General features: G+C 37.7%; 1 protein-coding gene across 1 annotated transcript in view; it reads left to right on the top strand.

Annotated features, from left to right (window-relative positions):
• LOC108711079 (probable bifunctional methylenetetrahydrofolate dehydrogenase/cyclohydrolase 2) overlaps nucleotides 1-13,581 on the top strand; it is a 39,198-nt gene extending 25,617 nt beyond the window's left edge. Inside the window, exons 7-9 of the mRNA XM_018252423.2 lie at nucleotides 639-731; nucleotides 8,394-8,519; nucleotides 13,298-13,581. Coding sequence (XP_018107912.1) covers nucleotides 639-731; nucleotides 8,394-8,519; nucleotides 13,298-13,410 — 332 coding nt within the window. The 3' untranslated portion in view covers nucleotides 13,411-13,581. The remainder of the gene's footprint in view (nucleotides 1-638; nucleotides 732-8,393; nucleotides 8,520-13,297) is intronic.
• The last annotated feature ends 195 nt before the right edge of the window (nucleotides 13,582-13,776 follow it).

Below are 13,776 nucleotides of genomic sequence, written 5' to 3'. Positions count from 1 at the left end.
GAAGACAGATGTTGGTTTCCGGCTCGAAGGACCAAGTTGTTAGAAAAATCTGCCAATGACCATTCAGGGTTCAGAGGAATGTGATAAGTTTTATACTCGCTGCGAGGGGACAAGCAATACAGAAGTAAGCTGCAGGTTGACCAGCTAATACAGAAAGTAGCTGGCTTTTATAGATACTGTAAAATGTTACAATCTTTCTGCAGCTGATCTGGCCCCACGTTCATGTCATTTATTCAGGGGACAGTTAGCTGTGTACAAATGCACTGTTTCAAATTATCACAAAGACTTGTTATTGTTAAAGAAGCTACAATTATCACAAGGACATGTTATTGGTAAAAGAAGCTACATTTCACATATCATGCGTTTCAAGTATTAACTCAAGAATTTCCTTACAGCGGTAACCCATGGCAACCAATCAGATTGCTGCATTCATTGTCCTACTTGCAGATGGCTTCAAAAAGCTAATGACTGATTGGTTGCTATAGGTAACTGCCCATGGGCAAATTTGCCCAGTGTTGATAAATGAGTCCCACAGTCTGTTATATCTGGTAGAGCTATTTTGAAGTGCAGCACTCAATTGTCAATATATTTGTTTCCAGGGAAGGGAAATGTGTTCTAAAAAATTGTAATTCCATCAGGTGATGCAACAGTGACCATAACACATCGATATACCCCAAAGGATCTGCTGAAGAGTCACACACAGTTGGCAGATATCATTATTGTGGCAGCAGGTACATTTCCTCTATTTTATGAATACATAATGACATTACTAGAAATAAGGACTCCAAGTCACTGGCTGAGTCTGAGGCTGATCTGTTCATTCCAGCCTTTTCCTTATATGTAGTAAAAGGCACTATGTTTATCCAGGTGCCGTAATCCATAGAAACCAATAAGATGTTTGCTTTTAAACAGGTGACCAGTAAATTTGATTCCCAACAACACAAAACATTTTTTATACTTCCCACCCCAAGGCAAACCATAATCATCTTTTAGCAACACAGGGATATTGGAAGGGACTAAGGAGGATTTAAAGCGAAGCCTGCAGTGTCATTATTAAAGTTTAAGGGGTGGTTCACCTTAGTAATAACATTTGTGCAGTCATTTCTGGGCACAAACCAACCATTTTTTTTACTAATCTACATCCATTATCTAAAAATCAATAGTTGCTGAGAAAACTGACCTGCAAAATGCGACTCAACCGCGTTCTCCCCCCATCCTCTTCAGTGGTGATTACATCATGTGCAACAAGGGCACTGTTAGCTTCAAGCGCTTAGAGCATTTGCTCAATAAACACTGTATGTAGTGTGGATTGGATGCTTCTGGTTTATTGAGCCAATAGCGAGCATTGAGGGAGGGACCCAGCGCCAACAAATAGTAGAGCAGTAAGGGCAACAGATTCGGGACTGATGTTTTGACACTCAAGGTGGGGAGGGTGAGAAAATACTTTTTAAACACACCTACTACTTTTACCACAGGGAAGGAGAACAGCTGAACAAGAGACATACCAGGTAATATATAACAATTGCATTTTAAGAAAAAAGGTTGAGGAGTAAGCTGTGCACAGTTTTATTACACTAAACATCATTATTGCATACATTTTGTATCAAAGAACCTCCCCTTTATTTGGTAGACAGCAGCTTACCTGTAGCTGCAGGGGATTGGCTGAGCCAAGAACATGAAGGCAGTAGGGAGTGTTCATTGGCTGTTACCATGTTAGTAGGAGGGCTGAGGATGAAAGTGTGTTACTGATAACTGAATTATGTGAAAAGCAGTTTTAATTAAAACCGAGTCTGCCACCTATGCTGAGTAAAGCAGAGTAGCATTAAATAGCAATGACATTTGGAAATGTTTTCATAAATGAAAATTAATTTCGCTAGCGTATTCATTTATTACCATATAGAAATAGGCACATTTAGACACAATACACAGAATACACCGAATAAATCTATACATCTTCAGTCCACATTTTTGCAGTAATGCCCCCTGTTCATTGTTATTTGTGATACTTAAATCTGTCTCTAAAATTTCCTGGATCAGATTTCCATTTTCTCTATGAAGCTGAGTATAATGTATAACAGGTTATTTATTATTGTATTTTTATAAAAGAAAATTACACATCCTAAAATAAATTTTTAAATAGTAAATACTTGCTGAAATACATGCTGAATACATGCTGAAAATTGTTGAGAGAGATATTACATTTTGCTAAAATCATTTCCTGGAAGTTCAATGTTCCTGTCCAGACCATACAACAACAAGAAGGTGTTGGTTTACCGGATTGTTTAAATGCTTTTGGAAATCATATTCCCAGGATCTGCCCAACCTGCAAGTTAGATAAACTTGATATATGGGTTGTGTAGCGAAACCTAACATCTGTTTTCTTTTTTTTTCTTACAAGTGTGCCAAGCACCATAGGGAGGCTTTGTTGGCATGCCAGTTCAATTACTAAATGCATTCAAAGAGAATATTTCTATTTAACTCTTTAAGTGGCACTGAACATAAAATCTACAGTATATAGATAAAGGGACCTCAGTGGCATAGGCCATAGATTCTCCATTCTGCAGCACTTGTAGGTGTAAAAGATGATCTGCTTCTGCTTTATTCTCATACCTTACAATTGTAGAGTAATTACATCATAAGAAGCAGAGAACAAGTCACTGTAAAATCACAATAGCATGGGCAAAAGGGATAGTAACCAGAGGCCAAACAACTCCATAAGGGAGGTGATTTACTGCACTAATAGTATGGGCCTAGCAGAAAATGTTTTACCAGTAAGAAAATCTACAAGCTGGCCATCCTGTCAGTCCAGATGTATGGCAACGTTCAAAAGCACTCCAATTAGTAGACTGTGAGTATAAAAAACTGCCTACTAAGCCACATTCAGCAGTCCTGGGGCTGCAGCAGTTGGTAGCAACTATGATAAACCTGTATAACTTTGTAAAAGTCCTAGTAGCAGTAACTAAATGTACTCATGAGGTTTCTCAATGATTATATTGTGCCATGAGCATAGCCTAGAAGTCCTAAGGAGATAAGGTCTCTGTTAAATGGTAGAGAATGATTGGATATCTAGTTAAGTAATAGCAATATGACAATGGATTGTGGGGGCTGTATTTACGTAACAACTGATACAGCTGTGCTATGTGTAGCAATACTGTGGTCAGGGCTGGTCCTATCAAATGTGGGGCCCAATTGGGACCATGCTGGTGGGGCCCTAGACAAAGTGTTGCTGGCTACTGACACACCAAGTATTTAGGAAAATAAGGGCATACAGGCACAAAATAGAAAGGAAAGGGGCAGACAAGGTAAGAGAGTGAGAGGGAGGAAATAGGGGCACATAATAGGGGCTACACAGGGTAAGAGAGAGAGGGAGGAAATAGGAGAGTGGACTGGGCCAATTAGTTTGGGGCAGGCTGGGCTGATTCAGCTTGGGAGCAGGCTTGGTTGGATTGGGGGCAGGCAGGGCCTATCAAGGTTGGAGGAAAGCTGGGCCTATGAGAGTTGGGGGCAGGTTAGACCTATGGAGTTGGGGGATAGGCTGGCTTATCAGAGTTGTGGGTGGGCTGGATCTATGGATTTGGGGATGGGCTGAACTCTCAAAGTTGGGGGCAGGCCAGGCAGCATCATGTGCTGAGGGAAATATTATCTGTGCTGTCCTGTGGTGCGGGGCCCCCAGAGGTGCGTGGCCCTATTGGGCACCTTCATATCTTTAAGATTTTAACCACTGGCCCCGGATGGACCTTAAATACCTAGGAGATATCCTGGTGAACTGAAAATGTTGTACATTTATACAACTCATTGAATTATAATATCCAAATTAGAAAAGTCAATGATAACTCAGTAATAGTGATGGGTAAATTTCTCCAGTTTTGCCGAAAAATTCACATATTTGCAGCGAAATTCGACAAACGTCTAAAAATTTTCAAAAAAATTGTGAAACTCGAAAACTGATGCCTGCGTCAATTTTGTCCGAATAGTGTTGACGCGCTGCGATTTTGACGCAAGCGACTTTTCAGACGCACGTCCAAAATATTATGCTGGAGATTGGAAAATGTATTCGCTGGTGAATTTGAGCCTGGTGGATAAATTCGCCCATCACTACTCAGTAAGTCCAGTTGCTCTAGATTTACTTCTTCTAGATATACCATGACCTGAATGTATGAAAACCTTCATAAACAGAGAGAGATGACATGCAATTCTTTAGGTACCTCTAACTATGCCCAGTTTTCCTCCCTGGAACCGAAAAAAACGCCACATCCCTGGTAAATTTGATCCTCCAAGATCCACACAGTACAAAATTAACCTCTAGATTATACCATGCCTTGATCACTACAATCCCTTCTCTATTTTTAAGAGATTTCTAAAGGCTTATCTTAAATGGCAGCAATTGCTTCTGACGCTGAGTGAGGAGCAGTAGGATGAAATTAAAGACAACCTGTATGGTGACCTAATATCACTTATTAATAGATTGATTCAGTATAAGACTAAATATTTTGCAGAACTGCAAAAACAGTTTATATTATTTATAAAACCTATTTTTTTTCTTCAAGAGTAAGGTCACCAAAATTGCTATTATTAAGAGTTATTATGAAGTCAGTCATCCAGAACTAGAATAGCCCGGGCTGAGTTACTCACCTCTGTGCTTTCCCCAGGGAGACACCGAATGCTATGAGTCATGTGTCTGTGGCATTAAAACCTGTTGCCTATTATTCTGTTTTATTGCACTCAAAACATTAGATCCATTTAAAGAGATGTCATCATCAGTCCCATTTCCTTAATAGCAATTCATTTTTACACATGCTGTAATAACCCTGCTGCCCACAAGTCATTTTTATGATTTGGGGAAACATATAGGATCTACCTATTTCTCTGACTGAATGAAAAATAAATCTGTATGTAAGAGGGAAAAATCAGCTGATGCCTAATAATCACAGTGAGTGAGTGAGTGAGAGCAGTATTGACAGACTGGATCATCTGATTAGAAATCTGCTATAAGGTCAACCCTTTGTTTCATTGTTTCCCTGTATGAGAAATACCCCTTTTCTCTAAGGGGTCGCAATATTATTTTCCCTCTATAGTTCCTGCTTCACTTACTTCACACTTAATTAATTGTGGTACTAAACTAGCTGCCACCATGTTTTATGTTGTCCATCAGCACCAATATGGCAGAAGTGCCACTGTTGCCCTGCCCACTGTTCCAAAACAGGTAGAACTAAAAGCTCCCTCTAGCCGCTGATTTCTGCACATGCATTGGTTCCCTGCTAGATTTGACTGTGCAGAATTGTGGTCATGGTCTTAGAACTCTTTCCAGCTGTTAAACGGGGGTCACTGACCTCATCTATAAAAAACAAATGCTCTGTAACTCTACAAATGTATTGTTATTGCTACCTTTTATTACTCCTCTGTCTTGCAGGCCCTCTCCTATTCATATTCCAGTCTCTTATTCAAATCAATGCATGGTTGCTAGGGTAATTTGGACCCTAGCAACCAGACTGCTGAAATAGCAAACTGGAGAGGTGCTAAATAAAAAGCGAAATAACTCAAAAACCACGAATAATGAAAAATGAAATCTAATTGCAAATTGTCTCAGAATATCCCTACATCATACTAAAAATTAACTCAAAGGTGCACAACCCCTTTATCATTTTCTAGTTATGAAAAATATATATAATATATAAAAATTGATTATAAAAGTAGCCAATGTATTACGGAGATCAAGACTTCACCAGAATTTTTTATAAACGCTGCCCCTAATACATTGGCTGCTCTCTCTTATCAACTGCATAATCCCCACTCACATTAACAATATTTAGGAAAATGATTTATTTCAGCATGCTGAATCCCAGATACAAGCTGTCTAGAGGAAAACTCCTTGCTGACTGCACAGTACACTCCCAAGATAATTAGCTTAACAAGGCAAGGACACATTTTATTTTCTCTGAGTTTGGGAATCAACTCCCTTGTTGCATCATATGTCAGAATATGTTGATACAGAATATGTCAGATGTAGTTGATACAGCAAAATCTTCAATTATCATTAAACAGTATAAATCTGGGTTGTTACATCTTTAGGGCTCACAGTTCACTGCATTCACTAAAATTCCTACCATGTTTTAGCAATGAGTGTCAAGCTCATACAACTTTTGTCTGCCATAGTCAGCAGCCATAGAGTCAGTCTTTCCAAAGTCCATATGCTTTATTGTCTTGAGCTAATGTAACATGATGTTCTGCAGACATCAAATGATTTTTTATCTACTGGCATGATGCAAATGTCAGCCTTTTCTCATTATTACAAGATTATCGAATTACAGTTAGAAAGAAAGAATAATTGACTGGGACCACCAATAATTTTGGGACCACCAGTAAATTAAGTCACTATGTTTTGGCCCCAGGCTGGTGCCCTTTAAAGGGGTTGTTCACTTTTAAATTAACTTTTAGCATAATGTACAGAGTGATATTTTTAGACAAAGGTGTGGTTTATAAATTATTTAGCTTTTTGTTCAGCAGTTCTGAAGTTAGGAATTTTAGCAGCTATTTGATTGCTAGGTGTGGTGAGAGTGGTGTGAGACATTGTAATATGAATAGGAGAGGGTCTGAATAGAATGATAAGTAATACATTTGTAGGGATGTGTAAAATAGCCACCCCTAGTATTATTGGCAGGCAGTCCCTCAGTGTTATAGACACCTAACTGGGTCCTAAAATACAGTTGGGAGGGGTACTGTTTGCTCTTCCTGCTCTAAGCTATGCCGCTTGCTGTTTCTCATAGTGACCAGCAGATGGCATTGTGCTAGAATATAAAAGGCTCTGAAGCCATGCTTTCAGTGTCCATTTTGTGCTAGCTCTGACCTGAACAGGCAGGTAGAGCTCTGTGGAACCTAGACAGGTCAGGTCTAGTAAGAATAGGCTACTCACCCTTAAAGGTCACTCTAGGAGTGACAGACAGACAGGTTATTTAGCAGAGCAGCTCAAGGCTCCGACGAGGAGAGTCAGAGGGATTAAGATCCTGGGTACTAATAGCCCAGAAGTAGGGACTAAGTGTATAGGAACAGGGTAGATAGAGTCTCCTCAGGTTCCACTTAGGGAAAAGGCTAAAAGCTGGGTGTACCTTTATTGCTGCTGAGCACATCCTCTTGCCTATGGGGACTAATACTGCCCAAGTGGTGCAGTGAATATTGCCTATCCAATGTTAATGCGAAATCCTGTCTGCTCTATTGTATACTCCAATTAGGATTGTTTTTTTCAATAATATGTTCATGGTTAAGTTATAAGAACCACTGGTGCCCAATTATTATACCCTGTATCCAGTTACAGTTGCACTACACCCTGCCTCCACACAGTTGCGAGGGCTTACTCCCTAAGATTATAGGTCTCATCCAGAGCACATTTATTGGGAGTGGAGCTCAATAGTGGTGTGCAGTACACACAATTTACTATAGCGCTACACATTATACCAATAACAGTTAAGCAGTAGCCTCACTGAGCAATATTTTTTTGCTTCTGGGGTAAGTGACCCCCATTTAAAAGCTGGAAAGAGATGGAGCAGAAGACATATCATTTAAAAAACTATAAAAAAAATTAAAATCAATTAAAAAGTTGCAAAGCATTGCACATTTTTAACACACTTAGGGGCAGATTTACTAAGCTCGAGTGAATAATTCGAGCTTATATTCACTATATAAATGGATAAATAAAAACCTTTATTAAAGTACTTATGCTTTTATATGTTCCTGAAATCCCTCAGTGACTTATATTAGCCTTATATTTTACAATAGGGGTACTTTAATGAATATATCTTGTGTGTATATATAGTGAATAAAGTACCCCCTCTTGTAAAATATAAGGATATTATAAGTTACTGAGGAGTTTCATGACCATATAAAAACACGAGGGTTTTTATACAGGTCATGGAACTCCGAGGTAACTTATTATATCCTCATATTTTACAATTGGGGTACTTTATTTATTATAATACACAAATTTTAGTGAGTCATGTGACAGAAATTACATCACTACTCACCGTTTATAACTGATGACATCACTACTCACCGTTTATAAGGATATAATTTACAAGATATTCATGGCTTTTGTGTATTATAAATGTATATAGATCTACAGCAAAGAAAAAATATGCACTCTCAGGACTAAAGGTGAATACGAAAGGTAGTTTTTTGGTTGGAGACATATATATATAACTATAGGGTTTGTGCTGAACTTTCTGAGGACAGGAAGCTCTCAGTAGTGTAAGATCCTCAGTTGTGCTCATGCACACCAACCATTAAATCTTAAAATTAAAACGAAAACACACTCTAGAGAGTTTTGCCTTATGCACTTTCTTTATCTTTTTAAATTATATATATATATGTGTATGCTTGCTAAAATCAATTCTTTTTTTTAGGTATTCCAAAACTAATCACTGCAGACATGATTAAAGAAGGTGCCACTGTGATTGATGTAGGAATTAATCACATAGAAAATCCACTAACAGGGAAAACAGTCATTGTAGGTGATGTGGACTTTGAAGGTAAACATTATGTTGTGCAGTAGTAATACAGGAATTTCTGATGTACAGAGTGTTTTTTTTTCTTGCAGAACTTTAAAAGATCTAAAACATCCATAAAACTATCCCATTGTGCAAACAAATTTTCTAAATTAGATGAAAATCCATGAGTGAAAATGCTGTTGACAAAACCCTTCAGTATAGAAGCAATCACCAATCAGAATGCTGCATGCCGGCACTTTCCATATTGCTCTTATCTTATATATACAAAGAGTAATTTTGGCTTCATGATGTATGAATACAACCCTGGTCTTGCTCCCACCATGATTTAATCTTTGATAATATATTAAAATATGATGAAATGTTTAGCCCAGCAACAGCCAAGTAAGTTGCAGTTGCAATCCCTTTTTGCAGTTTTTATTTTTTTATTGGATTTAGCTTTATTTACAGTTTGTACTTTACCCTCTCTATTTTGCTATAGTATTCTGTCCTGTTTGTCACTTCTGGTTTTTCTCATCCTTAATCTTGTATCCTTTATCCCTTTGTTGCTTCCTCATCTTCCTACTGTTTTTGATTTCCCCTTCCCATCCTGATTTCCAGTTCTGTTAGCTACTGTTATAATTGTTTGTGTTCTTTTGAGAAGCAAGTATATGTAGAATAGGGAGTACATTTACTCCAGCATAGTTTGCTGTGTCTTACATTTTTAATTAGTAGAAATTCTAAGCAAATCGAGTGAGATTTGTAATACTCAAACATGATTTTTTAATGGTTTGGGAGGTTTGTAATATCACCTAAAAATTATTAGACTACTTATCATATACATTTTACTAATTAATACATGAAACAAAAAGTTAAAATATAAACATTTTACTAATTCATTTTCATTCATTAATCTCTTTTTTAACTGGACAAGTGTTAAAAATAGTTGAGAGATTTTTGCAATTCACATTCACATTTAAGGAAGTGATCTGGAGCCCTCACACATACCAGAATATGCCTTTTCTTGTCCTTTATGTAAGATTATGGAAATCAGGTTAATGTTCAGGTAATTATTTCCTCTTCTGCGTCAAGGCTTTATGAAACAGGATGCAAGGCAAGTTCAAACAGTTGTTAGACTACTGCATTTTTTTTATTTGTTAATACATTTTTGGTTATAACAAAGTAATATTTGACAGGGGAAACAACTGTGAATATGTAAATGTCACATGCCTAAATTCAGCGTTGCTGTGCATTATTTTCTATATTGGGGGGCATTGGTAGACATACAGAAGGCATTTTTATGGATGCATTAAACAGTACATTTTGCCAGCAAATTATTTATAAGGTACTATATATATATATATATATATATATATATATATATATATATATATATATATATATATATATATATATATATATATATATATATATACACAACTAGAGACTATGGCTATGGGCAGAGCATGGGTAACACTTACAATAAAACCCAAACAGTCAGAATCCACATTATATTGTGACTCTGGTGGCAAGCCCTGAGTCTAATGTAATAGCTAACAAGATCAGGATTCAATGTCAGCTTGAGTAAAACTAACCTGCTACTATGGTATTTTATAGTAACAAATCCTACAAATTGAGCTTGAAATAAGCTTGGTGTACCTGACCTGCTACTATGATAGTTGGCATTGGTGCCTAACTGCCCCAGGTTCCATACTTTTCTGATTTACTCATTTAGGCAGTTCACATTCTGATGCATGATATATTGGATACCTTTAGCCAGAATATCTCTATATAAGTGGGGATAACAATATCTATCACCACAGGAAATACCTATCATCAAGGCAGGTACCCATTCATATTTTGCAATATAATCTGGGCAGATTGATCGTTATATGCCTCTTCTAACATTGCCTTTATGTGTGACTGCTGCATGCCCTTCAGTGAATAACTAAATATAATTAATTAATTATAATAACTGAATAATTAATCTGAAATCGGTCCTTCAAGAAGACAAGCAGCACTGAACAATTTCAGTATGTCTCAAGTATGTAGTGACTGAATGTGATGCTTTGGCAACTAAAACTAATCCAGATAGGTATCATCTGCAACATGTAACCTATGTCCTGTTACCATTGGACCAAGAGTATTACTGTATGCATATTCCTTAATCTAGACTAGTCCCATAGTTCTTTCTCATTGAACTATGTAAGTACTAACTAATTAAGGGGTGGATGTGCTGGAGTACTTAAGGCAGGAGGTGGCCTCAGTAAATTAAAAGCGTGGACCCTAAGGTTAGCCAGATTTCTTAGTGGAAGTTAAGGCATTGTAGTGAGTGATAAGGAGCAGTTGCATAACTATAGAGGGGGGCCTGGGGAACAGGGGGGCCCAGACTATGGGGTTTGCTTTCTTTATAGCTAATAAGAAAAATCCCCTTCTCCCCAGCTGTTCCAGAGAGGAAGAGGATTTTAGTCGGAGAGGGACTGGGTGGAGTCTGGGAGGGCAAAGGTGGGGTGGAGGCAGGACATGGGTGTGGTGGGAAGTGGGCGGGAGGAGCGTGATATAGTCAGTGCTAACTAGGAAGAGTAGTTCTCCTTATGCTCACTGAGGAGAGATTTATTTTTTATCAATTATTTGTCCACTTCTATTGATTCTTTCCAGCTTTCAAAAGGGGGTCCTGGCACTGGGGTCTGCACGCACCCCCTCCCGCGAGCGCTGGGGAGCGATGGGGAACACTGTGTTCCCAATGCAGCTGGTCGGCGTGCCGCCCCTAAACTTTCACCGCCCTAAGTCCGGGACTATGTGGCCTCGCCACAAATCCGGGCCTGATTGAAACCACTGCCTGGTTGTTACAGTCATTTGGATTCTAGCAACCAGATAGCTACTGAAAATAAAAAAGTTAAGACTAATTGCAAATTGTCTCAGAATATCAATCTCTACATCATACTAATGTGATACTAAAGTTAATGTGAAGGTGAACAACCCTTTTAATAAGTTACAGCCCTGAAGAGTGCACCAAATAGATTTGGTTAGGGTCAGGGTACGGACTGCCCTTTGGTCACTGTTTTTCACTAATGCTTATATCTGTATATGCACACAGTAAGGGGCACATTTACTTAGCTCGAGTGAAGGAATAGAATACATTTTTTGGCTACTTCGACCATTGAATTGGCTACTTCGACCTTCGACTTTGAATCGAACGATTCCCACTAGAATTCGTTCAACTATTCGATAGTCGAAGTACTGTCTCTTTAAAAAAAAACTTCGACCACCTACTTCGCCACCTAAAACCTACCGAGGGGAAGGTCCCCATAGGCTTTCTAGCCAATTTCTGATCGAAGGAATTTCATTCGATTGATGGATTAAAATCCTTCGAATCTTTCGAACGATCAAACGAATAGCGCTAAATCCTTCGACTTCGATATTCCAAGTCGAAGGATTTAACTTCGACCATTAGTAAATGTGCCCCCACGTGTAATTCCAAGGGTAAAACCCCACTATTTATGGTGTGCATTAGGGATATCTATTTAAACTGTACTAGCTCCACTAGGCAACCTGAAAATATCCAAACTTTTCATTAAGCTTCTCTGTTTGCATTTCAAGTAACCAGCTTGTGCAGATTTCAAACCTTCACATCAGAAGGATTTACACATCTATTCCCTTACTTTAAATGAGACATGACCTTTTATAAAATTTATAAAGAAATTTAAGGAAGTTAATCAATGTACATTCCTTCATTTACTAGAAGTTTATTCTGTGCAAGTGCATGTATATTCAAAAGTGGGGTTTTAGCTAAAGGTTTATGATCATAAAATTGCCAAACCTCCATATTATTTCAAGGTAAACCCCATATCGTGGTCCTAACTATTTAGCATTGGTTATATGTTTAAAGGTTGGCAACTCCCTGCTTGATTGCATTTCTAGGTAAAACAAAGTCTCCTGGCAAAAGCATTGGTGTCACAGGCAAATCTTTACATGCTTACTTTTAATTCTTAATTCTAACCATCCATAGATGGTTATGATATTATATATATCAGTATGGGCATATATATATATATATATATATATATATATATATATATATATGATATACATTAGAACCCCAATTAAAATGTATCATTCTTGTATTATACAAAAGAACATACAGGGGCCGATTCATGAAGCTCGAGTGAAGGTTTCGAAGTAAAAAAACTTCGAATTTCAAAGTGTTTTTTGGGCTACTTCGACCATCGAATGGGCTACTTCGACCTTCGACTACGACTACGAATCAAACGATTCGAACTAAAAATCGTTCGACTATTCGACCATTCGATAGTCGAAGTACTGCCTCTTTAAAAAAAAACTTTGACCCCCTACTTCGGCAGCTGAAAGCTACCGAAGTCAATGTTAGCCTATGGGGAAAGTCCCCATAGGCTTGCCTGAGTTTTTTTGATCGAAGGATATTCCGAAGGATTTTATCGTTCGATCGAAGGAATAATCCGATCGAAGGAAAATTCGATCGTAGGAAGAATCGATCGTAGGATTTGCGCTAAATCCTTCGACTTCGATATTCGAAGTCGAAGGATTTTAGTTCCTAGTCGAATATCGAGGGTTAATTAACCCTCGATATTCGACCCTTCATACATCTGCCCCACAATGTATGTGTATATATATATATATTGAAAAGTTTTTTTTTTAAGTCTTTTAAGTAGAACAGCGCTGATCTTAGTCAATCAGGTATTTTTGGCATTGCAGTACTATATTTGGAAGTTTTTTACATAATTTTACATGATTTCAAATTACACGGATACCCAAATATTATCACATTATTATTATCTTTTTTGTAGGGGTCAAAGAAAAAGCAGGCTTTATCACACCTGTTCCTGGAGGCGTGGGACCAATGACTGTCGCAATGCTTCTGAAAAACACACTGTTGGCTGCAAAGAAACTAATTTACTAGAAGCCAGTCTCACTGTTTAACGAAAAATTTATATCTGCTGTCATGTACAATACAAATATGTAATTACCGGAGACTTAGAAAATAAAGTTGACATTGATAATACTATTTTTTTTTAAAACTTTTAACTATGTTATACTTCCATATTGGGCCAGATTCAATTCAGTGAGTTCATCAGGTGAACATTCATGGAAGAGATTCAATTTGAGGAGAAATTCAGTTCCAGTTTTTTCCCATAGACTTCAATAGTTTTCATGTGATAAAACTTGAGATACGTTTTTCTGAATTGAATTGCATCTCCAATTGAATCATGTTCATGACTTTTCATGTGATAAACCCTCTCATCACTAAATTGAATCTGGCCTATTG

This window comes from Xenopus laevis, chromosome 1L, assembly GCF_017654675.1.
Source record: "Xenopus laevis strain J_2021 chromosome 1L, Xenopus_laevis_v10.1, whole genome shotgun sequence".
Classification (NCBI taxonomy): Eukaryota; Metazoa; Chordata; class Amphibia; order Anura; family Pipidae; genus Xenopus; species Xenopus laevis.
This window is presented reverse-complemented; position numbering and strand designations above follow the sequence as displayed.